Here is a 27,684-nt window from a genome sequence, read left to right as displayed (position 1 = left end):
TAGGATGCAATCCAAGAGTGTGCAGAGCCTGAGATGCCCAGCCCCGTGAGCGTGAAAAGGAGGATGTGATGGTTCATGGTATTGTGATGCTATGGGTATACTCGTAATGGTCGCCTTGTCCATTATGCCATAATTTACTTGAATGCGGACGATCGTTCTATTCATTTAATATTCATGGCAGCTATTTCTGGGAATTTACAATAAATTCCCTCATTTTCCCGAAATCCCGGTTGGAGGATTCACTTAATCAGGATAGAATAAACAGGCAATCCGGGATTTTGGGAAAACCAGGTCATTTATTGAAAGTTCCAGGAATTGTGCAACCGTAATGGCAGCACATGCGTCTATTGCTATTAAAATGGTTATTACGGTGACCGCGGTCATTAGGCTGGCAAATTACCATTATCCAACATTCCATGACCGTCACAGCCCTAGTCACGTGTGTGTGTGTGTGTCACCCGTATGTCTGTGTCACCCATGCGTGTGTGTGTGTGGGTGAATATGAGAATGTGTGTGTTAGAGAGAGGGAGAATTAGTCCCCTCGATAGGCCTGGCTTCGGTTTGTTTCCATCATCGCTGTAATCTGAGGAACAGCACATTGTAGAATTAGCTGTTTCCATCATGGCTGTAATCTGAGGTACACCCCTCTTTAAGACGAGCGGTTTCCATCATGGCTGTCTCGTGACGTGACTTTCATTAATGTGATGACTGTTATTTATCGAATCAACTAACTATGTTTAATTGTTACCCAATTAAATGAATAATGTAACAATTAACTCATTAGGATTTGGGGCCCCACGGAAGATGTTGTTTAACAAGTTACCATCTCCCGAATTAAACTCTAGAAGATATATAAATTATATATCAATAACAGTCACTTATTAATCATTACCTCATATAAGTCTCATTCTGAACGTTGCATACTCCTTGGATCCGCAAGAACCCCAGCTTTACTTATGATTCAGCACTACACAAGATTTGTTATATTATTTATTTACTAGCTAACTAAATAATAACACAGAATAACATAAACACTTAACACATGAGTAAAAGTCCCTAGTGGACTAACAACAGCATGACTGCTCGGTTACCACAAGAGGGAGGAATAGATAGGGAGAGGGAGAGACAATGAGAGTCAAACTTATCGTTTATACATTTGGAAGCAACCCTCAAAGTAATAATTTACTCTGCACATGAACCACCACCCATTTGGGTAAAAGATTATGAATGTATTTACGTGTAGATGTCTTTGTTTGTCGTCTCTCTGTTGAAACCAATCAATCCTTCGATGGGGAAGTTTTAGTTTTCCGCTTTGGTGTCAGGCTCTGATTGTCCACCAGAGGTCACAATGCCCTTCTTCTTATTTGTCTTGGTCTTACAGTGGAGTGTTCAAATAGAACAGACACTCTGTGATTGTCTGAGATGGGATTTCCTCCTTCCCACCTTGTGTCTTTAGTCAAAGTTCGAAGACCACTTTTACATGCCCAGCTGCAGACTGGCAATGTTAAGGTCTAGTCTTTATCTTCTTCACCTCGTGTGGAGATTCAAAGTTCTCACAATTTTCAGCCGTGTAGCCACAGCTACACGTTTTCTGGTCTAAAGGAATTATTCAGCCTTCCGACCACTTTACACGACAGTAGCAACCCGACAATGTTTTGGTCTGGTAGGTGAGGTTATCCTCTCATCTAGTGTTTGAGAGTTTCAGAGTTTCCAATCATTTCAACGTGTGGACCACGGTCTCACGTCTTCTGGTATGGTATGTTAATTCTTAGCGAGTCCTTTTAAGCACTCTGGTCAGAAAGGACAGTTCCACCACATTGACACGCTCTTCTGACCTCATTCGGGGTGTGGCTACTTAATGTGCAAAGGACATGAAAAACCATTATCTCATTAGAAAACCAAAATCACATTCCTATCTTAACAAAAATTGTTTCATTTTTCTACATATTGTATTCACAATGTATTGGATGACAGCCAAAGGGGGTTTCCTTCCTAAGTTACAGTATTTGGTTCATACAGTTTTTAATAACATCACAAAATGACAAGCAATATGGCATGATTATTCTTTAGTTCCCCACTGACCATTCCTAACATTCCCATCTTAGAAATATTTTTTCAGTATTCACTTTTTGGGTGTTATAGTTTTGGCGGCAAAAGTCTTCTGGGGGACAAAGGCATTCCTTTGGTTGATACTGAAGAGCAGGAGGGAGATTCCCCACCTCCCTAATTTATGAGTGTTAAGGTGTCAAAACCGGCCCAGATTCTTCAAAGTAGTAACCCTTTGCCTTGATGACAGCTTTGCACACTCTTGGCATTCTCTCAACCAGCTTCATGAGGTCGATTCAAAAGATTGATTCAATACTTTGTTTGTCATGTTTTTACGGACTGTACATTTTACATTTTTACATTTTAGTCATTTAGCAGACGCTCTTATCCAGAGCGACTTACAGTAGAGTGCATACATTTTATTACATTTTACATACTGAGACAAGGATATCCCTACCGGCCAAACCCTCCCTAACCCGGACGACGCTATGCCAATTGTGCGTCGCCCCACGGACCTCCCGGTTGCGGCCGGCTGCGACAGAGCCTGGGCGTGAACCCAGAGACTCTGGTGGCGCAGCTAGCACTGCGATGCAGTGCCCTAGACCACTGCGCCACCCTGTAATATAACTTTTTTAAACTTTTCATCCGTACTTTCCGCTGGACCTACCCGCGCGTCGTGAGTTTGGAAAGTGTACTGAACGCTAGAACAACAAGGAGGAATTTGGACATAAATGATGGACATTATCGAACAAAAAAACATTTATTGTGGAACTGGGATTCCTGGGAGTGTATTCTGATGAAGATCATCAAAGGTAAGTGAATGTTTATAATGTTACTTCTGACTTCTGTTGACTGCATAATATGGCGGCTATATTTGTGTCTTGATTGGGCTCTGAGCGCCGACTCAGATTATTGCATGGTTTGCTTTTTTCGTAAAGCTTTTTTGAAATCTGACACAGCGGTTGCATTAACTTCTTATGGCTGCAGGGGCAGTATTGAATAGCTTGGATGAAAGGTGCCCAGAGTAAACGGCCTGCCCCTCAGTCCCAGTTACTAATATATGCATAGTATTATTAGTATTGGATAGAAAACACTCTGAAGTTTCTAAAACTGTTTGAATTATGTCTGTGAGTATAACAGAACTCATATGGCAGGCAAAAATCTGAGAAAAAATCATAACAGGAAGTGGACATTCTGAGGCTGGTCGATGTTAAACTCATCGCCTATTCAATTCCCTGTAATATATGGATCTGTTTGCACTTCCTATGCCTTCCACTAGATGTCAACAGTCGGTAGAACGTTGAATGAAGTTTATACTGTGTTGTGGGGCCGGATGAGAGGGGAATGAGTCACTGGTCTGGCAGATTGCCAGTTCCTGGTCATGCGCATTCCTCATGATATTGCCTTGCGTTCCATAACTTCTACAGACAGAAGGAATGCGCCGGTTGGAACGTTATTGGATATATATGATAACAACATCCTGAAGATTGATTATCTACTTAGTTTGACCAGTTTATTCGACTTGTAATATAACTTTTTGAAGTTTTCGTCCGACGTTTGCCTGCATCTGCGCAAGCGTTTGGACACGTGTACTACACATGCAAGCAAAAGTAGCTACTTGGACATAAGTAATGGACATTATCGAACAAAACAACGATTTATTGTGGAACTAGGATTCCTGGGAGTGCATTCTGATAAAGATCATCAAAGGTAAGGGAATATTTATCATGTAATTTCTGGTTTCTGTTGATTCCAACATGGCGGCTAATTTGGCTATTGTTCTGAGCTCCGTCTCAGATTATTGCATGGTTTGCTTTTTCCGTAAGTTTAAAAAAAAATCTGACACAGCGGTTGCATTAAAGATACACTTGTTGTAAATCCAGCCACAGTGTCCGATTTCAAAAAGGCTTTATGACGAAAGCAAACCAAACGATTATGTTAGGTGAGTGCCTATTCACAGAATAACACAGCCATTTTTCCAGCCAAAGAGAGGATTCACAAAAAGCAGAAATATAGATCAAATTAATCGCTAACCTTTGATGATCTTCATCAGATGACACTCATAGGACTTCATGTTACACAATATATGTATGTTTTGTTCGGTAAAGTTCATATTTATATCCACAAATCTAAGTTTACATTGGCGCCTTACGTTCAGAAGTCACAAAACATCCTTTGATTTTGCAGAGAGCCACATCAATTTACAGGAATACTCATAATAAACATTGCTAAAAGATACAACTGTTATGCATGGAATTTTAGATGCACTTCTCCTTAAAATGGTGTAAAATACATGTATGTTTGAGGAATTTTAATTATGGGATTTCTGTTGTTTTGAATTTGGCGCCCTGCAGTTTCACTGTCTGTTGAAGAGGTGGGACGCTACCGTCTCACGTACCCTAGAGAGGTTAATCCGTTTGAGCCAATCAGTTATCAGTTGTGTTGTGACAAGGTACGGGTGGTATACAGAAAATAGTCCTATTTGGTAAAAGACCAAGTCCATATTATGGCAAGAACAGTTTAAATATGCAAAGAGAAATGACAGTCCATCATTACTTTAAGACATGGTCAGTCAATCCAGAAAATGTCTCGAACTTTGAAAGTTCTTCAAGTGCATTCGCAAAAACCATCAAGCGCTATGATGAAACTTGTCTCTCATGAGGACCACCACAGGAAAGGAAGACCCATGTTACCTCTGCTGTTCATTACCGTTACCAGCCTCAGAAATCGGCAATTAACTGCACCTCAGATTGCTCTTCACACAGTTTAAGTAACAGACACATCTCAACATCCACTTTTCAGAGGAGACTGCGTGAATCAGGCCTTCATGGTCGAATTGCTGCAAATAAACCACTACTAAAAGACACCAATAAGAAGAATAGACTTGCTTGGGCCAGGAAACATGAGCAAATGTACATTAGACCTGTGGAAGTCTGTCTTTTGGTCTGATTAGTCCAAATGTGAGATTTTTGGTTCCAATCGCCGTGTCTTGGTGAGACGCAGGGTATGTGAACAGATTATCTCCGCATGTGTTGTTCCCACTGTGAAGCATGGAGAAGGAGGTGTGATGGTGTGGGTGTGCTTTGCTGGTGACACTGTTGATGATTTATTTAGAATTCAAGGCACACTTAACCAGCATGGCTACCACAGCATTCTGTAGCGATACGCCAACCCATCTGGTTTGTGCTTAGTGGGACTATCATTTGTTTTTCAACAGGACAATGACCCAACACACCTCCAGGCTGTGTAAGGGCTATTTGACCAAGAAGGAGAGTGATGGAGTGCTGCATCAGACAACCTGGCCTCCAATCACCTGACCTCAACCCAATTGAGATGGTTTGGGATGAGTTGGACTGCAGAGTGAAGGAAAAGCAGCAAACAAGTGCTCAGCATATGTGGGAACTCCTTCAAGACTGTTGGAAAAGCATTTCAGTTGACTACCTCATGAAGCTAGTTGAGAGAATACAAAGCTGTAATCAAGGCAAAGGGTGGCTACTTTGAAGAATCTCAAATCTCAAATATATTTGTATTTGTTTAACACTTTTTTGGTTACTACATGATTCCATATGTGTTATTTCATAGTTTTGATGTCTTCACTATTATTCTACAATGTAGAAAATAGTGGAGAAAAAAAGAAAAAACCTTGAATGAGTAGGTGCGTTTGACTGGTACTGTATATATTTTTAATGGGATTCCTTGTCCTCCCATGTTCAAATATTGTCCCAAATATAGTCCATAGTTAGAAATGTTGGGTTGTTGAATGCGGCCTTGAAGTTTTCACGTGTAGCACTGATGCTTTTGTTTTGTTCGACTGAGAATTTGACAACAATATTTCGTTCACAATTGTGCCTGGCCCAACATATTGAAGTGAATGTTACCTTGACCCACAGAAGATGTGTGTTTGCACAGTAGCGTGCGTGTGTCTGTGTGTACACACTCCAGCATAAGCACGGCCATGCTGGATGATTGGGGTGCCTGCCAGCAGGCCTCAGAGCGTCCACTGCCAATTAGACCCTTTATTTGTTTACATTTGCGAGGCAGTTAGACATTCCACGCAGTGTGGCTGCCTGGTGCCTGATGCTGCAGAGGACTGCTCTGATTGAAGACTGTGGGATTTTTATGGTTTTCACCGTGGTAACGGCCCTGGTGTATTGATGGCATAGCCAGAAGATGTACCAGCTGGTTTAACCCAAGGGGCTGTTGGTGTTGAAAGGTGTGTTAGGCACTGGGACTGGAGGAGGGAAATGCTGCCTGGCTGCCTGTGTAATTGGCCTCTATTTTCTATCAATCAGAGGAAAATCTGCTGGCCAATGGCCATATATAATGATATCTGATCCCCACAGATAGGGTTACCTTGGAACTGCAACCCTCCGGGCTCTCATTTATAGAAGCTGTGAACTTTACCTACTGCAGCTACACACTAAATTAGGAAAGTAACACGCTGCAGGTTGTGTAAGTGTAACGAAGTTGCATTCATCATATCCATATGAACATGCAGGCCTAGATTAAGTATTTACTTGTTTGTTTGGAAGTTAGTTAAAATCTCTCTACCGAAGGCTACCGTGCGTTGATCGTTAATTCACATTACATTTTTTCTTTAATTGAAGTGGACATTTTTTAAGCTGCACCCACTCCTACTGAGTGAATGAGTCCATTGACAGAGCGTGGCAGGGGCTGTTACCTCCAGAAATTAGCCTGGAGCTGCAGGTAAGAGCTCTGGCACTGGGAATAACAGCTCAGCAATAGGAGCTTTGTTTTTATCTCCACTGGTTCCACAGGTCTCCTTTCAGGGCATGAGGACTGCAGATGTGGCCAGGGCAATAAATTGCAATGTCCGTACTGTGAGACGCCTAAGACAGCGCTACAGGGAGACAGATGGACAGCTGATTGTCCTCGCAGTGGCAGACCACGTGTAACAACTAGAGGTTGACCGATTAATCGGAATGGCCGATCAATTAGAGCCGATTTCAAGTTTTCATAACAATCGGAAATCTGTATTTTTGGACATCGATTTGGCCGATTTATCTTATCAATCAATCAATCATAATCACTAGTTAACTACACATGGTTGATGATATTACTAGTTTATCTAGCATGTCCTGCGTCGCATATAATCGATGCGGTGCGCATTTGCGAAAAAGGACTGTCGTTGCTCCAACGTGTACCTAACCATAAACATCAATGCCTTTCTTAAAATCAATACACATGTATATATTTTTAAACCTGCATATTTAGTTAATATTGCCTGCTAACATGAATTTCTTTTAACTAGGGTAATTGTGTCACTTCTCTTGCAACAGAGTCAGGGTATATGCAGCAGTTTGGGCTGCCTGGCTCATTGCGAACTGTGTGAAGACTATTTCTTCCTAACAAAGACAGCCAACCTCGCCAAACGGGGGATGATTTAACAAAAGCGCATTTGCGAAAAAAGCACAATCGTTGCACGACTGTACCTAACCATAAACATCAATGCCTTTCTTAAAATCAATACACAGAAGTATATATTTTTAAACCTGCATATTTAGCTAAAAGAAATCCAGATTAGCAGGCGATATTAACCAGGTGAAATTGTGTCACTTCTCTTGCGTTCATTGCACGCAGAGTCAGGGTATATGCAACAGTTTGGGCCGCCTGGCTCGTTGCGAACTAATTTGCCAGAATTTTACGTAATTATGACATAACATTGAAGGTTGTGCAATGTAACAGGAATATTTAGACTTATAGATGCCACCCGTTAGATAAAATACGGAACGGTTCCATATTTCACTGAAAGAACAAACGTTTTGTTTTCGAAATGATAGTTTCGTATTTCTGTGTGTTATTATGTTATAATTAAGTCTATGATTTGATATTTGATAGAGCAGACTGACTGAGCGATGGTAGGCAGCAGCAGGCTCGTAAGCATTCATTCAAACAGCACTTTTGTGCGTTTGGCCAGCAGCTCTTCGCAATGCTTCAAGCATTGAGCTGTTTATGACTTCAAGCCTATCAACTCCCGAGATTAGGCTGGTGTAACTGATGTGAAATGGCTAGCTAGTTAGCGGGGTGTGCGCTAATAATGTTTTAATCGGTGACGTCACTCGCTCTGAGACTTGGAGTAGTTGTTCCCCTTGCTCTGCAAGGGCTGCGGCTTTTGTGGAGCGATGGGTAACGATGCTTCGAGGGTGGCTGTTGTCGATGTGTTCCTGGTTCGAGCCCAGGTAGGGGCGAGGAGAGGGACGGAAGCTATACTGTTACACTGGCAATACTAATGTGCCTATAAGAACATCCAATAGTCAAAGGTATATGAAATACAAATGGTATAGAGAGAAATAGTCCTATAATTCCTATAATAACTACAACCTAAAACTTCTTACCTGGGAATTTTGAAGACTCATGTTAAAAGGAACCACCAGCTTTCATATGTTCTCATGTTCTAAGCAAGGAACTTAAACGTTAGCTTTTTTACATGGCACATATTGCACTTTTACTTTCTTCTCCAACACTTTGTTTTTGCATTATTTAAACCAAATTGAACATGTTTCATTATTTACTTGAGGCTAAATTGATTTTATTGATGTATTATATTAAGTTAATATAAGTGTTCATTCAGTATTGTTGTAATTGTCAGTATTACAAATACATTAAAACAAATTGGCCGATTAATCGGTATCGGCTGTTTTTGGTCATCCAATAATCGGTATCGGCGTTGAAAAATAATAATCGGTCGACCTCTAGTAACACCTGCACAGGATCGGTACATCCGAACATCACACCTGCGGGACAGGTACAGGATGGCAACAACAACTGCCCGAGTTACACCAGGAATGCACAATCCCTCCATCAGTTCTCAGACTGTCCGCAATAGGCCGAGAGAGGCTGGACTGAGGGCTTGTAGGCCTGTTGTAAGGCAGGACTTCGCCACACATTACCGGCAACAGCGTCGCCTATGGGCACAAACCCACAGTCGCTGAACCGGACAGGACTGGCAAAAAGTGCTCTTCACCTACGAGTGGCGGTTTTGTCTCACCAGGGGTGATGGTCGGATTCGCCTTTATCGTCGAAGGAATGAGCGTTACGAGGCCTGTAATCTGGAGCGGGATCGATTTGGAGGTGGAGGGTCCGTCATGGTCTGGGGCGGTGTGTCACAGTATCATCAGACTGAGCTTGTTGTCATTGCAGGCAATCTCAATGCTGTGCGTTACAGGGAAGACATCCTCCTCCCTCATGTGGTACCCTTCTTGCAGGCTCATCCTGACATGACCCTCTAGCATGACAATGCCACCAGCCATACTGCTCGTTCTGTGAGTGATTTCCTGCAAGACAGGAATGTAAGTGTTCTGCCTTGGCCAGCGAAGAGCCCGGATCTCAATTCCATTGAGCACGTCTGGGACCTGTTGGATCGGAGGGTGAGAGCTAAGCCATTCCCCCCAGAAATGTCCGGGAACTTGCAGGTGCCTTGGTTGAAGAGTGGGGTAACATCTCACAGCAAGAACTGGCAAATCTGGTGCAGTCCATGAGGAGGAGATGCACTACAGTACTTAATGCAGCTGGTGGCCACACCAGATACTCTTACTTTTGATTTTGACCCTCCCTTTGTTCAGGGACACATTATTCAATTTCTGTTAGTCACATGTCTGTGGAACTTGTTCAGTTTATGTCTCAGTTGTTGAAGTTTGTTATGTTCATACAAATATTTACACATTTCAGTTTGCTGAAAATAAACGCAGTTGACAGTGAGAGGACATTTCTTTTTTTTGCTAAGTTTATTTCTTGATTAGATAAGTAATCAACCCCCTGAGTCAATACATGTTAGAATCACCTTTGGCAGCGATTACAGCTGTGAGTATTTCTATGTAAGTCTGTAAGAGCTTTGCACACCTGGATTGTACATTGTTTGCTCATTATTATAAGTTTCCCATTATTATAAGTTGGTTGTTCATCATTGCTAGACAGCCGTTTTCAAGTCTTGCCATAGCTTTAAGACAATTTAAGTCAAAACTGTAACTAGGCCACTCAGGAACATTCAATGTCGTCTTAGGAAGCAACTCCATTGTATATATGACCTTGTGTTTTAGGTTATTGTCGAGCTGAAAGGTGAATTTGTCTCCCAGTGTCTGTTGGAAAGCAGACTGAACCAGGTTTTCCTCTAGGATTTTGCCTGTGCTCAGCTCTCTTCCGTTTTTTTCTGCTGGGCAGGCCAACACTTGAGGGATACAAAGTGTATTGAAAGCAGGTGCTTCCTGCTTAAGCAATTAACATCACATCATGCTTAGGGTCATGTATAAAACGCTGGGTAGGCCATTGTTTGGCCTATCATGGCTTTTCCCCCATAGGATGACAATGCCCACATCCACAGGGCACGAGTTGTTTGATGAGCATGAAACGATGTAAGCCATATGCCAGGGATCATCAACTCGATTAAGCCGCAGAACAAAAAACCTTGTGTACTTTTCTATATGATCACATATACAGTATTTTTCTATTACGAGTGGGAATACTTTGGAACAGATTTCCAAAATTCAAATCACTTGGAGCTGAGCTCAGAACTTGTGGGGCAAATAAAATAATTTGGCCTGCGGGCCGCCAGTTGGGGAACCCTGTATATGCCATGGCCGTCTCAGTCACCAGATCTCAATCCAGTTGAACACTAATGGGAGATTCTGGAGCGGCGCCTGAGACAGCGTTTTCCATTACCATCAACAAAACACCAAGAATTGTGTCTCATCCCTCCAATAGAGTTCCAGACACTTGTAGAATCTATGCCAAGGAGCATTGAAGCTGTTCTATCTCGTGGTGGCCCAATGCCCTATTAAGACACTATATTTTGGTGTTTCCTTTATTTCGGCAGTTACCTGCAAATGTTTCCCTTAAATAATGTGCAGCTTTTTTCCAAAGTACAATCAACATAAGTTTTAAAAACCTGATTTACCATAATTTTATTGTAGTATCAGAATACACACCAATGTAGCACTCTGCGTACATATAGAGGGTAGCTGGTTTCTGTATTACAGGTCTACCAAGTATTCATACCACTAACAGACTTTTGTGATTTTGTGCATGGTCATACCTAGTTACTACCAGTTATAACCATAGGCGAGAACATAAGATGCTCCATCTCTGCAGGTGATCTGTCTATCTGGTCCAAATCACTGATACAGGTCCCCCTCCAGCCTCTGATGATATGTACAACCTGCTATTATGTCTCCAGAGAAACCTGGATTCAAATAAATCGTTTTTTTTTTAGGATTACCCTAGAATAAATATTTTTCATAGAATACACACCAATACCACTCTCTATGTAGATTCAGAGTATTACAGAGTTCTGTATTGCCGTTATATTGAGTATTTATACCGTTGGCAGACTTTGTATACCATTACCAGATTTTTATTTGCACAAAAAGAAGGTAATTTGGGTTTTATACACAGTCATACGATAGTGGTTTAGAAAGTAAAATCTTAGGCGAGAACATGGGGAGCTATTTCTTTGCAGATGATCTGTCTATCAGGTTAAAATCACTGATACAGCTTCCCCTCCACCCTCTGGTGGTATGGATAACAGCTTCCCCTCCACCCTCTGGTGGTATGGATAACAGGTCCCCCTCCACCCTCTGGTGGTATGGATAACAGGTCCCCCTCCACCCTCTGGTGGTATGGATAACAGGTCCCCCTCCACCCTCTGGTGGTATGGATAACAGGTCCCCCTCCACACTCTGGTGTTATGGATAACAGGTCCCCCTCCACCCTCTGGTGGTATGGATAACAGGTCCCCCTCCACCCTCTGGTGGTATGGATAACAGGTCACCCTCCACCCTCTGGTGTTATGGATAACAGGTCCCCCTCCACCCTCTGGTGGTATGGATAACAGGTCCCCCTCCACCCTCTGGTGGTATGGATAACAGGTCCCCCTCCACCCTCTGGTGGTATGGATAACAGATCCCCCTCCACCCTCTGGTGGTATGGATAACAGGTCCCCCTCCACCCTCTGGTGGTATGGATAACAGGTCCCCCTCCACCCTCTGGTGGTATGGATAACAGGTCCCCCTCCACCCTCTGGTGGTATGGATAACAGGTCCCCCTCCACCCTCTGGTGGTATGGATAACAGGTCCCCCTCCACCCTCTGGTGGTATGGATAACAGGTCCCCCTCCACCCTCTGGTGGTATGGATAACAGGTCCCCCTCCACCCTCTGGTGTTATGGATAACAGGTCCCCCTCCACCCTCTGGTGGTATGGATAACAGGTCCCCCTCCACCCTCTGGTGTTATGGATAACAGGTCCCCCTCCACCCTCTGGTGTTATGGATAACAGGTCCCCCTCCACCCTCTGGTGGTATGGATAACAGGTCCCCCTCCACCCTCTGGTGGTATGGATAACAGGTCACCCTCCACCCTCTGGTGGTATGGATAACTTGTTATTAAGTCTACAGAGAAACCTAGATTCAAATAAAGATCCAATCTATCAAATGACTATAGGTGGATTTAGGTGTTTTTGGCTAGGGTCAAAAGGACCCCCATATTGATACAGATACACTAAACAGTGATTTAGATTTATTAAGAACAAGTTGATTCACAAAGTCATGAAAAATGTGAGGATTTTTATAAACCACCTTTGGGCTATAATAAAAAATATGTCTCTGAGGTCAAAATAACCCCAGTTGGTAGTATGAGGGAATGAAAAATAAAAAAGTAATCAAATAAAAAGTAATTTATATACACAACAGAAATATTTTCTTAAAGTCAAGTTATGTGAATACATTATGGTTAATAAGAGATAAGCGATAATGGCCATTCACTACCTTTATGAACTGTTATTCATATTATTCTGTATTGTTACAGTATTCAACCCACTGTCATTGTCAGGAAGAAGGCATGTGATGGCTGAGAGAAGCTCTAAAATCATTTTTATGTCATTATTTCATAATGTATTTCATGTTTGAAAAGGAAAACCGGGATAAAAAATTTAAAAATCAAACAAACAACCGAACCCAAAAAGCACTAATCACTCAGCACTAGTGTGTGCTCCTTTCTTTTGACGCACTGAAATGTATTCTTCAGTCTGGTGGTATGATTGCAAAACATTCCATTTCCTTGTATTGCAAAGGACAAAAGAAGTCATTGACTGACGGTTTGAGTGCCTGGGATGAAAGAACATTATGTACCAGCCTCTGTTATTATGATGTTTGATTTAAAGTGTCTCACTTTGAAACATTATTTAAATGTTTTTCTCATGTGAGTGCACATTTTCAATAGTGTGTCACAATCAAGCTAGTTTCATTGTACCATCCAATTGAATATAATGGCAGTTTTCAGCCGGTATCCCAGCCGGTCTTGTTTGAGGCAGTCTCAGGCTGTTCCTGTTAGGACTAGAGCCCTGTTGCTGCGGGCTCCCTCTTCTGACAGTAGCCCAGTAGCCCCTCCCCCTGTTATCAACAGCTCTGGTGGGATGGTTTATCATCCACATTTACATCTCCTCAGTTATGACATTTACACATGCTCACAGCTTAGATAAGACAGCATTGCTACTTGCTATGTCATCTCCTTGGCACAAAATGCCTAGAATCTGCACTGTCTTACGCCCCTTATCAGAGAAGCATACTTTGAGTTTAATATTCTTAAAGACGCTTCTGGATTTCATTTGGCCCGACGTCTAATCTGATGGATTGGATTACCATTAAGGGACCTGTAATTGAGAGAATCCAGGATGTTCCTACTTAGCACTACCCACATTGGATTAATCTCTGTAGACTTTTCCGGGCCTACAGCGCAGGTTTAGAAGCAGAATGGAGAACGGGTGCGCTACTGTCACAATGTTTTCACTGGCATATTCTGAGTCTCCCACTAGAGGAAGTTTTGAAAGAGTGAGGTTAGAAATAGGTCAAGAGCGTGGGGGCATGCGCGAAAGACATTCGCCATGCTACACTGTGCTAGTCTCGTGAAAATCTCACAGTTTTCAGATGTGCTAACATAATTGCAAAAGGGTTTTCTAATTATCAATTAGCCTTTTAAAATGATAAACTTGGATTAGCTAACACAACATGCCATTGGAACACAGGAGTGATGGTTGCTGATAATGGGCCTCTGTACGCCTATGTAGACATTTCCCCCAAAATCTTCAGTTTCCAGCTACAATAGTCATTTACAACATGAACAATGTCTACACTGTATTTCTGATCAATTTGATGTTATTTTAATGGACAAAAAATTGCTTTTCTTTCAAAAACAAGGACATTTCTAAGTGACCCCAAACTTTTGAACGGTAGTGTATAATCTTTTATTGTTGGGTTTAACTTCCTCCAAATATCAATAAACCCCTGTTCTTCAAAGGGAAATTGAACTGCTCTCGACATTTTTAATATGGGACCACCTGGTCGTGACTTGTCCAAATGTGGAGATAATGTGCAATTAAAGTCACCTCCAACTACACAATGTGTATTTGAATGCTTAGCAATCACTAAGAAACATCTATTAATAAATTGTGGGGAATCATCATTTGGTGCATACAAATTAGCTAAAGTAAAATTTATTGTAAATAATAGTCATTAAATAATAACAAACCTACCCTCTGAATCAGTTACCTTATTGTTCAATGTAAAAGACAACCTCTTATTAAGCAGTATACAAACACCATTTATTTTGAGGAGGAGAGGAGTCTGACCTACCCATTCCCATTTCAGCTTTTTGTGCTCCTCGTCTGATAAGTGGGTCTCCTGGAGGAGGGCAACGTCACAATCCATTTGTTTTAGCTGTTTCAATATTTTTTCCGTTGAATAAATCAAAACGTTAAGTGGTTTCATTGTCAGTATAAAGTGTCAATATAAAACACTACAGACCTTGATTTGAATTGGCCTTTCCCTTGTACCATAACTGTAGACAGAAATGCTCCTTTGTTTTTCATGTCAATACAAAACACACACAGAAACAACAAGAACATCAACACAAAAACAAGTGTCTCCACTAGAACGAAGGGAGCACGAACAGTGAAGTTAAAAGTAGAACACATAAGACTGCCACATTCCTGGGTGGCAGATCTTGGTGGTGTGGTGTTCTTTAAACAAGGGGGGTACCTCACAAGACCAGTAGCAGGACAATTGTGGAAACTAAGTGACATTTTGGCCAATAGTATATCTGACGTAATATTTATCACTTGATCATTTCACTTCAGCAACCTATCGTTTAAAGAGAAGCCTGAATGCAAAAATAAATAGGAAATAAAAAGGGGGAGGAGTCCATAAACAAACCCGCATGGATGAGGCATTCCCTGCACTCCGTTATAAACTATGAAATATAGCCCCATAGCCTTTTAGGCAAATATTTTCAATAACCTACACTTGGGTAGTATGTATGTAATTGCCATAAAACAATGTTAAAAATGAATCATGTTTACTCTGTAGCCTACTAAAAGAGAAAGTGGGAATGAGGAAAGCAGTTATTCTGTTTGTTCCAGATTAAATCATTACCTTATCATCCTGACAAACTGTAGGTCAAAGATTGATGAATTAGTCCAGCAATAAGGTCCCAATTATGAGCATAAATCCAGGTAGTTTCAAGTCCTTAAGAAGAAGGGGTCGCTTCAGTAATCGATGTGGACTGGACAATGTTCCGCAGTAGATTTAGACTACTTCTTGGGTCTTGTGTCCTGTTTCTTACTCCTTCCGGGCCCAACAATTTGCCACATAGTCAGCATATTTTTTTCGTACCCAGTCCTCAGATCTGGAAGGTGGTGTAATCCCAATGGGGCGCAGGAAGGACTCGGCATCAGGTACAGATTCAAGGATGTGGGTCTTGCTCTCATGGGTGATGCGCAGCTTCGCAGGGAACATCAGAGAGTATATGATGTTTTGGCTGCTAATTCTCTCTTGATCCCATCATAATATTTTCTCTTCCCTAACAGCTCTGCAGAATAGTCATTGAAGATAGATATGTGCTTGTCCTTGTAGAATAGTTTTCACCTGGTTCTCGACAGCTGAATTATCTCCTGTTTCGTTGAGAAGTTGAGAAGGATCACGATGATAGCGCTGAGCCTCTGTGTGTCCTTCACTCCGGGCCTGCTCTGGGCTGCAGGTGCCGTTTTGTGGGCCCTTTCTATGACCAAAGGTGTTGAAGCATCGATTTCCAAGACCCCCCTCGGCATCTTGTCCACAAATGTAGACATTTTCTGCCCCCTCTCTGCATTGGTTTCGACCCCAAAAATGTGAATATTATTACGACGTGAAAAGTCTCCCTTCTTTTGCAATTCCTCTCCTGGGCCCATCAGGTAGTTAATAGCCTGGTCTTGTTGTATTAGCTTTTCGTTATGTTCCTAATTTTTCTTTTCAATGTGGGTCAACAGTTGATTATTTTGCTCTAGAGTAGCCTTCAAGCCATCGATAGAGGTTTGCATTTTGCCAGGTGATGGGGTTGTTTCTCGTCGAAATAACTTGTGTTCTGCCATGAGAGATGAACCTCCGCCGTCTCTGTTTCGGCTGTGATGGCGGCCTCTACTACCTCGTGGAGTTGGGCTCAGTGAGCGACTTAAACACTGTGAACATGTCAAATCAAATACATGCGCCGAATACAACAGGTGTGTAGACCTTACAGTGAAAGGCTTACTTAAAAGCCCTTAACCAACAATGCAGTTTTAAGAAAAATAAGTTTTGAGAAAGTATTTACTGAAACAAACTGAAGTAAAAAATTATAAAAAGAGTTAATAAATAAAATAAAAAATAATTAATAATTAAAGAGCAACAATAAAATATCAGTAGCGAGGCTATATACAGGGGGTACCGGTACAGAGTTAATGTGCGGGGGCACAGGATAGTCGAGGTAATATGTACATGTAGGTACAGTTAAAGTGACTATGCATAGATAATGGTGCGGAAGGGGGGGGGGGGGGGGGGTCTATGCGAATAGTCCGGGTGGCCATTTGATTAGCTGTTCAGGAGTTTTACTACTTGGGAGTAGAAGCTGTTAAGAGCCTTTTGGACCTAGACTTGGCGCTCCGGTACCGCTTGCCGTGCGGTAGCAGAGAAAACAGTCTATGACTAGGGTGGCTGCAGTCTTTGGCAGTTTTTAGGGCCTTCCTCTTGAGGGGGAATAGGCATTGTCGTGCCCTCTTCACAACTGTCTTGGTGTGTTTGGACCATGATAGTTTGTTGGTGTTGTGGACACCAAGGAACTTGAAGCTCTCAACCTGCTCCACTACAGCCCTGTCGATGAGAATGGGGGCGTGCTCGGCCGCCCATTTCCTGTAGTCCACAATCATCTCCTTTGTCTTGATCACGTTGAGGGAGAGGTCTCTGACCTTCTCCCTATAGGCTGTCTCATCGTTGTCGGTGATCAGGCCTACCACTGTTGTGTCATTATCAAAGTTAATGATGGCGTTGGAGTCGTGCTTGGCCATGCAGTCATGGTTGAACAAGGAGTACAGGAGTGGACTGCACCTCTGAGGGGCCCCCGTGTTGACGATCAGCATGGCAGATGTGTTGTTACCTACCCTTACCACCTGGGGGCGGCCCGTCAGGAAGTCCAGGATCCAGTTGCAGAGGGAGGTGTTTGTGTGATGAGTGATGAGCTTTGAAGGCCCTATGGTGTTGAACGCTGAGCTGTAGTCAATGAATAGCATTCTCACGTAGGTGTTCCTTTTGTCCAGGTGGGAAAGGGCAGTGTGGAGTGCAATAGAGATTACGTCATCTGTGGATCTGTTGGGGTGGTATGCAAATTGGAGTGGGTCTAGGGTTTCTGGGATAATGGTGTTGATGTGAGCCATGACCAGCCTTTCAAAGCACTTAATGGCTACAGACGTGAGTGCTACGGGTCGGTAGTCATTTAGACAGGTTACCTTGATGTTCTTGGGCACAGGGACTATGGTGGTCTGCTTGAAGCATGTTGGTATTACAGACTTGGTCAGGGATAGGTTGAAAATGTCAGTGAAGACATTTGCCAGTTGGTCAGCGCATACTCGGAGTACACGTCCTGGTAATCCGTCTGGCCCTGTGGCTTTGTGAATGTTGACCTTAAAAGGTCTTACATCGGTGATCACACAGTCGCCCGGAACAGCTGGTGCTCTCATGCATGCTTCAATTTTGCTTGCCTCGAAGCGAGCATAGTAGTAATTTACCTCTTCTGGTAGGCTTGTGTCACTGGGCAGCACGCGGCTGTGCTTCCCTTTGTAGTCCGTAAAAGCCCTGCCACATCCGACGAGCGTCGGAGCCGGTGTAGTACGATTCAATCTTAGTCCTGTATTGACGCTTTGCCTGTTTGATGGTTCGTCATAGCGGAGTATCTTCTCTTTGATTCTGTCTTTCACTTGAATACTTATCCTCACTCATTGCAAAGTCCGATTTAGGTCAAGTATGTACTTTTAACTCGTGAAGTTCAATTTAGGCCAAAATTGTTACAGAGCTTGATCAGCAATTCCGTGCTCTTGAAGGTCAGCATCACACTTTGTGGCCTTGCTTCTCCGTGCTGGTCTATCAGAAGTAAGGCAGTGTTTCTGCTTGCCTCAAAGCTCCACTGTAGTGCTGGCATTGACTTTGAGGCTTAACTGATGATTATGTGCAGATTGCTGCAATACTGGGAACTACTGTTTGGGTCTTCTCTGTCCTTAATAAGAGAATGTTGACGTTAAGATCAGTTTGAAAGGCTTTGCTTCCTCAATAGTCCAAGGTGGTTTCCTACTTTTTTATTAAGAGGCTTTTGGGGAGGAGAAGGGCTGTGAAATGAATGCCTTTCATATATTACAAGGGTTTCTGAAATATTGTTTTGAAAGCTCACCACCATAATGAAATAGGCGACTTCAAAATGTCTGACGGGTGTTTATCACTAGTATGAAGTTTGAATAGGCTGCTATGTCCCCGGGCGCCGAAGACGTGGATGTCGGTTAAGGCAGCCCCCCGCACCTCTCTGATTCAGAGGGGTTGGGTTAAATGCGGAAGACACATTTCAATTGAAGGCATTCAGTTGTACAACTGACTAGGTATCCCCACTTCCTCTTTCCCGTATGTGCTCCCTGCTTTCCTGTCACTGCAACACGCATAGGCCTACCTTGTTATTAACATCCTTTCAAAACACAGACTGGTACACATACAGTACACACTGTCTCTTTACTGTGTTTAGAACAAGAGAGTATGAGTATGAAACAGTGTGCGTGCGTGCGTGCGTGTTCGGTTACAACTCTGGGTGCTAGTCTAAGCAACTCTGTGTTTGTTTTCCAGAAGATGCTCAAGCTGTGGCTGAGGTGCTGCCACCACTGAGGCGTCCTCAGTGTGCTGAACGGAGCGAGCAGAGCAGTCCTGACCTGGCAGTACACGAATGGCCCAGGGAAGCCACCAGATTGACATTCAGGTTTTGCACGACCTGCGCCAGAAGTTCCCTGAAGTTCCAGAGGGTGTTGTTTCCCAGTGTGTTCTGCAGGTGAGTCTGGTGTCTCCTCATTTTCAATCCATTTGTTACAAATATATATATATATATTGTAACACCAGTTCTCATCACAAATGACTGATTTGAACCTTCTATTTTCCTCAGAATAACAACAATTTGGACGCCTGTTGTGAGTACCTGTCTCAAGTAAGCCCAGGCTACTTGTACAGCAAAGGAGGCAAACTCAACTACACTGACGACCCCAGCTTCATCAGGTTCCGGAATCCCATGACCCAGCTGAACCTGGGCCTGCAGTCTCAGTCTCAGAATGTGCATGCGACCCCGGGAAGGGACGGCCTGAGGATGAACGGCAGCAGGACACTGTCCCACAGTCTTAGCCTGAGCGACGGGCCCCTACAGACAGGACAGCCCCCGAATAGTGACTTCTTCCAGCAGGAGCCCCAGTCAGCCCCGGTGCAGGTGCCCGCCAGCCTCAATGTGTTTGGCGTGATGGAGCCCACGCGCAAGACCCAGCCGCCCCAGCACCTGGGACTCTACCAGCTGGGGGGGAAAGGACAATCCATGGGCCAACATGGCCAGCAGATGCCCCGCTTCAACCCCATCACCGTCACCCTGGCCCCCAACATCCAGACGGGTCGCAACACCCCCACCTCTTTGCACATACACGGCGGGCCCCATACACAGTCCGGCTTGAGCAGTCCACAGGGTAACTCTATCTACATAAGGCCGTACGTGACCCAGCCCAGCGGTACAACCCGGCAGAGCCAGCAGCAGCTTCAGCAGCAGGCAGGCAGGGCCCAGTACAGCCCCACCTCCCAACCCCAGCAGCAGATCTACCAGATCTCCCATCCCACGTCACTGCCTGGCTCCTGGACAGGCCCTTCCTCCCAGCAGCACCAGCACGGCTCCTCACATACCTCACAGCACCAGTCACAGGGCCACCAGACCTCCCATGTCTACATGCCCATCAGCTCCCCCACCAACCCACAGGCCCCCTCCTCTATCCTCCAGGCCCCCTCCTCTATCCTCCAGGCCCCCTCCTCTATCCTCCAGGCCCCCTCTGGAGGTCAGGGCTCCTCTTCTGGTGCCTCCTCCTCTGGCATGCCCTCTGGCATGTCCTCCTTCAGCCAGTACAACATCCAGAACATCTCCACCGGACCGCGCAAGAACCAGATAGAGATCAAACTTGAATCTCCTCAGAGGAGCAACTCCACCACGACCACGGCCGTGCTGCGCACCAGCAGTGGCCCCCGATCCAACTCCTCCACCTCCTCCTCCTGCCCCTCATCCTCCTCCTCTGTCGCGGCAGCCCCTGGCCCAACCACCACCCCCCTGTCCATCGGAGGCCCAGGTCTGAGCCGCAGCCAGCCCACTGTTTACATCTCTGCCAGCCCGCCCACTGTTGCTGCTACCACCCCCTCTGACGAGGCCAACATGGCCTCATCCGGCTCTCGCTCCCAGCCCAAGTTTTACATTACTGCTAATAACGACGACGGTGGGGGCAGAAACCCTCCAACCGTCTACATCTCTGCTCAACCACCTCCGCACGGGTCCCAGGGGCCCCGCAATATGGGGGGCCAGGTGAGCATGGGCCCCGCCTACATCCACCACCACCCACCCAAGTCCCGCGCGTCTATGGGAGGGGCAGGCACGGCCACCTCGCCACGAGTGGTGGTCACCCAGCCCAACACCAAGTACACTTTCAAAATCACCGTGTCCCCCAACAAGCCCCCAGCGGTGTCCCCCGGCGTCGTGTCCCCCACCTTTGAGGCTACCAACCTCCTCGGCCTCCCCTCGGACCACCATTTTGTGGAGCCAGACCCACATCATCTCTCAGACCCGCTGTCTGTACACAGGGAGAGGCCCAGCGAGCCACGCAGACTCAGCATGGGCTCAGATGACGCAGCATACACACAAGGTGAGACCAGATTAGGGTTATTAAACTCTTTCATCTGTTAGTTGCTTTGCATTGTCCACATTCACAGTCTATGGAATTATATAAACACACCAGGATACAGTTCGTTGTGCAATTCTTAGGCTGAACAACAGTATCCCTCAGTCACATGAAGATCAAGTTGTGCAACAAAAGTCAAGTGGCCAAAGAGATATAACATCCACTTACAAAGTATAATGGTTGAAAGAGGCTTCAGGAGTTTTTAAGAGAGTAACTTGCCTTCATAACAATAAGGAATAGTATACACTTTTGTCCACCAGTAGTAAATGCTTTTTCCACTGCATTCTGCCAAGAAAGTAATTTGACTATTGCTTATCGTTTATGCCTTGTTTTAACTTGGATTTCCATATGATGACACTAATGCATTTTTAAAGCCAAATTGTGTAGACGCTGGTCTCATTAAATAGCTATCGGTCTTCAAACCCTGCTTGATCTAAGCCTGATTTGAGGGAGTAGATAGATACATTCTTAAAGGTGACTCGCATGGAGAGGGGTGTGATTGCAGCATGAGTCGGCTGCAATAATGCTGGATTTACGCTGACAGCCCTTTGACTGCGGCAGTGTGAGTCAAATGTGTTGGAGCGCAGTGTTTCCTTTTTTGGACTTTTGACTGGATTACGTGTGAGTCAGTGCCTGTGGCTCTTGCTAGGCGCTCACTCATGCTGCTGTGACTACTGTGGGGCTTCTCTTCTCTCTTCACGGCCCTGAGCCTGGGTCTTCTGCCCCTTATCTTTCACTGCAGGCAGCCCTCTCCATACATTCCTCTCTGGCTCACATGACATTCCCAGTTTGGCTTGGCCTGGTATTGTTTTTGTTGTTTACTTTGTTATTTCTGTGCATGGGGGGGTAGGAGTTCTTGAGGTGAAAGGTTTATGACATGTAGGCCTAGACTGTCACTGTATGTTACAATTAGAAAAGCAGGGACAGCTCATTTCCGCATAGCATATAGCATTTTATGAATGCGTAATAAGACAATATAACACTTCTTATGAAGCGTTATAAGCAATGTTTTCCCACGATCAATGTTGACTCCCCCAAAAGCCCTTTCTGAAGTAGGCCATGAAATGAAGAACAATTATGCAACTGTATGATTCTTACTCAGCCCACTGCACATACCGGATATTTCCGAAAGGGGAAATGCATTTAGCTATAGCGGTAAGCCTGTACTGTCAACCTGGCCCTTCAGCTCTCAGAGATTGTTGAAGCCAGGGCTCTCCAACCCTGTTCCTGTAGAGCTACCGTCCTGTAGGTTTTCACTCCAACCCTAATCTAGCACACCTAATTATATTAATTAGCTGGTTAATTAGCTGAATTATGTTAGTTACAACTGGGGTTGACGTGAAAACTCAACATGTACTGCACTGACACAAATGACTGATGATTGGTTGAAAGAAATTGATAATAAGAAGATTGTGGGAGCTATATTGTTAGATTTCAGTTCAGCCTTTGATACTATTGACCGTAACCTGTTGTTGAGAAAACATATATTTTATGGCTTTTCAACCTCTGCCATATCGTGGATTCAGAGCTATCTATCTAATAGAACTCAGAGGGTTTTCTTTAATGTAAGCTTCTCTAATGTTAAACAAATAGGGTGTGGTGTACCGCAGGGTAGTTTTCTAGGCCCTCTACTTTTTTCTAAATTTACCAATGACTGTACGTGTCAGCAACCACAGCTTATTGAATTACTGAAACTCTTAAGGAGTTGTAGTCCGTTTTGGAATGGGTGGCCAGTAATAAACTGGTCCTGAACATCTCTAAAACTAAGAGCATTGTATTTGGTACAAATCATTCCCTAAGCTGTAGACCTCAGCTACATCTGGTAATGAATGGTGTGGCTGTTGAACAAGTTGAGGAGACTAAATTACTTGGTGTTACCTTAGATTGTAAACTGTCATGGTCAAAACATATGGATTCAATGGTTGTAAAGATAGGGAGAGGTCTGTCCGTAATAAAGAGATGTTCAGCTTGTTTACACAACACTCCACGAAGCTAGTCCTGCAGGCTCTAGTTTTGTCTTATCTTGATTATTGTCCAGCCATGTGGTCAAGTGCTAAGAAAGACCTAGTTAAGCTGCAGCTTGCCCAGAACAGAGCGGCACATCTTGCTCTTCATTGTAATTAGTGGATTTGGAAAGTATTCAGACCCCTTGACTTTTTCCAAATTGTGTTATGTTACAGCCTTATTCTAAAATGTATTAAATTGTTTGTTTTTTCCTCATCAAACAACACACAATACCCCATAATGACAAAGCAAAAACTGTTTTTTAGACATTTTAGAAAATGTATAAAGAAATATATATCTGAAATATCACATTTACATAAGTATTCAGACCCTTTACTCCATATTTTTTTGAAGCAACTTTGGCAGCGATTACAGCCTCGAGTCTTCTTGGGTATGACGCTACAAGCTTGGCACACCTGTATTTGGGGAGTTTGTTCCATTCTTCTCTGCACAAGCATTGTCAGGTTGTATTGAGTGCGTTGCTGCACAGCCATTTTCATGTCTCTCCAGAGATGTTCGATCGGGTTCAAGTACGGGCTCTGGCTGGGCCACTCAAAGACATTCAAAGACTTGTACCTAAGCCACTCTTGCATTGTCTTGGCTGTGTGCTTAGGGTCATTGTCCTGTTGGAAGGTGAACCTTCACCCCAGTCTGAGGTCCTGAGCGCTCTGGAGAAGTTTTTTTATCAAGGATCTCTTTGTACTTTGCTCCGTTCATCTTTCCCTTCTATCCTGACTAGTCTCCCAGTCCCTGCCACTGACAAACATCCCCACAGCATGGTGCAGCCACCACCATGCTTCACCGTAGGGATGGTGCCAGGTTTCCTCCAGATGTGACACTTCAATCTTGGTTTCATCAGACCAGAGAACCTTGTTTCTCATGGTCTGAGAGTCTTTAGGTGCCTTTTGGAAAACTCCAAGCGGGCTGTCATGTTCATTTTACTGAGGAGTGGCATCAATCTGGCCACTCTAACATAAAGGCCTGATTGGTGGAGTGCTGCAGAGATTGTTGTCCTTCTGGAAGGTTCTCCCATCTCCACAGAGAAAGTCTAGCGCTCTAATAGAGTGACAATCAGGTTCTTGGTCACCTCCCCGACCGAGGCCCTTCTCCCCCGATTGCTCAGTTTGGCCTCTATAAAGAATCTTCCATTTAAGAATGATGGAGGCCACTGTTCTTGGGGACTTTCAATGCTGCAGAAATGTTTTGGTACCCTTCCCCAGATCTGTGCCTCGACAATCCTGTCTTGGAGCTCTACAGACAATTCTTCGACCTCATGGCTTGGTTTTTGCTCTGACATGCACTGTCAACTGTGGGATCTTATATAGACAGGTGTGTGCCTTTCCAAGTCATGTCCAATCAATTGAAGTTACGACAGGTGGACTCCAATCAAGTTGTAGAAACATCTCAGCAATTAGAAATGGAAACAGGATGCACCTGAGCTAAATTTCGAGTCTCATAGCAAAGGGTCTGAATATTTTAGAATAAGGCTGTAACGTAACAAAATGTGGAAAAAGTCAAGGGGTCTGAATACTTTCCGAAGTCACTGTAAATACTATGCATGCCAGTCTTTCTTGGCTAAGAGTTAAGGAGATTCTGACTGCATCACTTATTTTCATAAGAAACATTAATGTGTTGAAAATTCCAAGTTGTTTGCATAGTCAACTTACACACAGCTCTGACACCCACACACTTATCCCACCAGACATGCCACCCGGGTCTTTTCATAGTCTCAAAAATCCAGAAAGAATTCTAGAAAGTGTACAGTATTATAAATAGCCATTATTGCATGGAACTCCCTTCCACCTCATATTGCTGAAATAAACAGCAAACCTGGTTTAAAGAAAACAACACCCCACGGCACAACGCCATCTTTTGTGTGTATATATTGATATGTAGGCTATGTGTGCCGTTTTTAAATGTATGTAGTTCTGTCCTTGAGCTGTTCTTGTCTATTAATCTTGTGTATGATGTTTAATGTTCTGTGTGGAGCCCAGGAAGAGTAGCTGTGGCTTTCACAACTTAATAAAATACCAAAAACCTACAGGAGGGTAGCTCTCCAGGAACAGGGTTGGAGTTAAAACCTACAGGAGGGTAGCTCTCCAGGAACAGGGTTGGAGTTAAAACCTACAGGAGGGTAGCTCTCCAGGAACAGGGTTGGAGTTAAAACCTACAGGAGGGTAGCTCTCCAGGAACAGGGTTGGAGTTAAAACCTACAGGAGGGTAGCTCTCCAGGAACAGGGTTGGAGTTAAAACCTACAGGAGGGTAGCTCTCCAGGAACAGGGTTGGAGTTAAAACCTACAGGAGGGTAGCTCTCCAGGAACAGGGTTGGAGTTAAAACCTACAGGAGGGTAGCTCTCCAGGAACAGGGTTGGAGTTAAAACCTACAGGAGGGTAGCTCTCCAGGAACAGGGTTGGAGTTAAAACCTACAGGAGGGTAGCTCTTCAAGGAACAGGGTTGGAGAGCACTGGTCTAAGCCATCACTCTGTCCCCATGTCAGTTTTTTTGTGTTAATGTGTACTATGTATCTTGCAGCCCTGTTGGTTCACCAGAAGGCCCGTATGGACCGGCTGTGGCATGAGCTGGAGCTGAAGAAGAAGAAGCTGGAGAAGCTAAAAGAGGAAGTCAACGAGATGGAGAACGATCTGACCAGGAGACGGCTGGAACGATCCAACTCCCAGTCCCAAATCCCCTCGGTAAGTCACCACAGACACTACTCTCCCAGCTACTGTCACAGGAGGTCGGTGGCACTTTAATTGGTGAGGACGGGCTTGTGGTAATGACTGGAGCGGAATCAGGGGAGTGGTATCAAACACATGGTTTCCAGGTATTTAATGCCATTCCATTTGCTCAGTTCCGTCCATTATTATGAGCCGTCCTCCCCTCAGCATCCTCCTGTGCGGTATTCATGCCTTTAGTTTGGTCACTTTTGTTTACTACAGATTTAACTGCATATTATCTTCATAGATATCCGACTTCATAAGAAATTACTTCAAATGGGTACGGCATGTTTGAGATATTGCTCAGTCTTAGTAGATCCATGGCAATTTGACTTCATAACTCACTCCTAATTCACATAGTGTATTTACTGTATGTTTCTAAGGAATCCATGATTCTTTGGGGCAAAAACGCACACACACACTTCCATGTTTTCACCCAACGTCATGTTTACATTAAGCGTGCAGCTGTGAGTTTGTTGAAATATATCAGAACGCAAAATCAAGTGGTGCTTTGAGTTTTCGGTTTTTGTCAGCTATCACTGTGTCTTAGTCAGGAGAGGAAAAAGGGGACATGGAAGGTCAAGTTAAAAGCCTGGAGTTCAGCTCAGTAGGTCTTGAGTTGTGTATTCTGTGTATTCACTAGGCCAGAGAGATCTGGAGAGAACTCTCCTTCTGCGGTGTTAGCCCACTTGGCTCCCTGCACCTCCATTGACGTAATATAGGCTAGGCTTGTGTTGTGTGTCAGTACTGTACAGCTTGTGCCTTGGCTGTCACGCTCTCTACTCCTCCACTGTGTCTCTTCAGCAGACAGTGCTGCCTGTCTGCCTGCCTGTCTGTAAATGGCGGTTTATATGAACCTGATTCATTCTCTCTTATCAGATTGAGGAAATGCAGCAGTTGCGATGCAACAACAGGGTACTGCAGATCGACATTGACTGCTTAACTAAAGAAATCGATCTCCTTCAAACAAAAGGTAGGAGACTCATTTGGTTTGGTGGGTGTGCTTGTCAGTGTTGTGATAAATGGAACACCAGCTCTCTGTGTGTGGTCTGCATATACATGTGCTTGTACGTCCAGTGTGTTTATGGTGTACTGTGGTGTTTTAACATGCAGTCTTTTGTAATGCAAGGAAGGTTCAGGTTCAGCCTGGTACTCATTTCATGTTTAGTAGTGTTTGTGTATTCTGTAATGGGGAACGTAGTGCGTAGCAGAGAGGGGGAAATGACCTGTGGAGTGTACAGTACAGCTGTAGTAGTAGTAGTAGGTCTGCATCTGCCAGGCCTGGTCACATCCCCTCGGCACACGCAGTCAAGGTGCTGCCATTGTAATGTTAACTACCAGTTGTTTCCTGGATTACATCCTGTTGCTAGTTGGTAACAAGGGATTTATAGGCCCACTGGCAGCTCTCCATGGTTGACAGGATTAATACACCAGCTAGTACAGTCACACAGGTGAAACACGGAGGAACAAAAGTGGCTCAGAAATGAATATTGCCTCTTACTGAAGCCAACAGACAAATACGTTAGGAGTAAAGTGTTATGGGTTTGTTTTCTAAGTTTATTTGTTTTTATGATATAGGCCTATAACTTAAGGTGTTTGACTGCAGTGTTTTACTTGGGTCGT

At 44.1% G+C, this 27,684-nt stretch overlaps 1 protein-coding gene across 4 annotated transcripts in view; it reads left to right on the top strand.

The window, feature by feature from the left end:
- LOC120024108 (TGF-beta-activated kinase 1 and MAP3K7-binding protein 2-like) overlaps positions 1–27,684 on the top strand; it is a 78,356-nt gene that overhangs the window by 42,458 nt on the left and 8,214 nt on the right. For 2 of the 4 annotated variants that reach the window (XM_038968251.1, XM_038968249.1), the window contains exons 2-5: positions 19,219–19,417; positions 19,529–21,302; positions 25,877–26,037; positions 26,941–27,034. In XM_038968251.1, the coding sequence (XP_038824179.1) occupies positions 19,316–19,417; positions 19,529–21,302; positions 25,877–26,037; positions 26,941–27,034 (2,131 nt within the window). In that variant the 5' untranslated portion in view covers positions 19,219–19,315. The remainder of the gene's footprint in view (positions 1–19,218; positions 19,418–19,528; positions 21,303–25,876; positions 26,038–26,940; positions 27,035–27,684) is intronic. The other 2 variants (XM_038968250.1, XM_038968252.1) reach the window with 2 other exon arrangements.

The sequence above is a fragment of the Salvelinus namaycush genome, chromosome 29 (genome assembly GCF_016432855.1).
Source record: "Salvelinus namaycush isolate Seneca chromosome 29, SaNama_1.0, whole genome shotgun sequence".
Taxonomy (NCBI): domain Eukaryota; kingdom Metazoa; phylum Chordata; class Actinopteri; order Salmoniformes; family Salmonidae; genus Salvelinus; species Salvelinus namaycush.
Note: the sequence above shows the minus strand (reverse complement) of the source record. Positions and strands in the feature narration are given on the sequence as shown.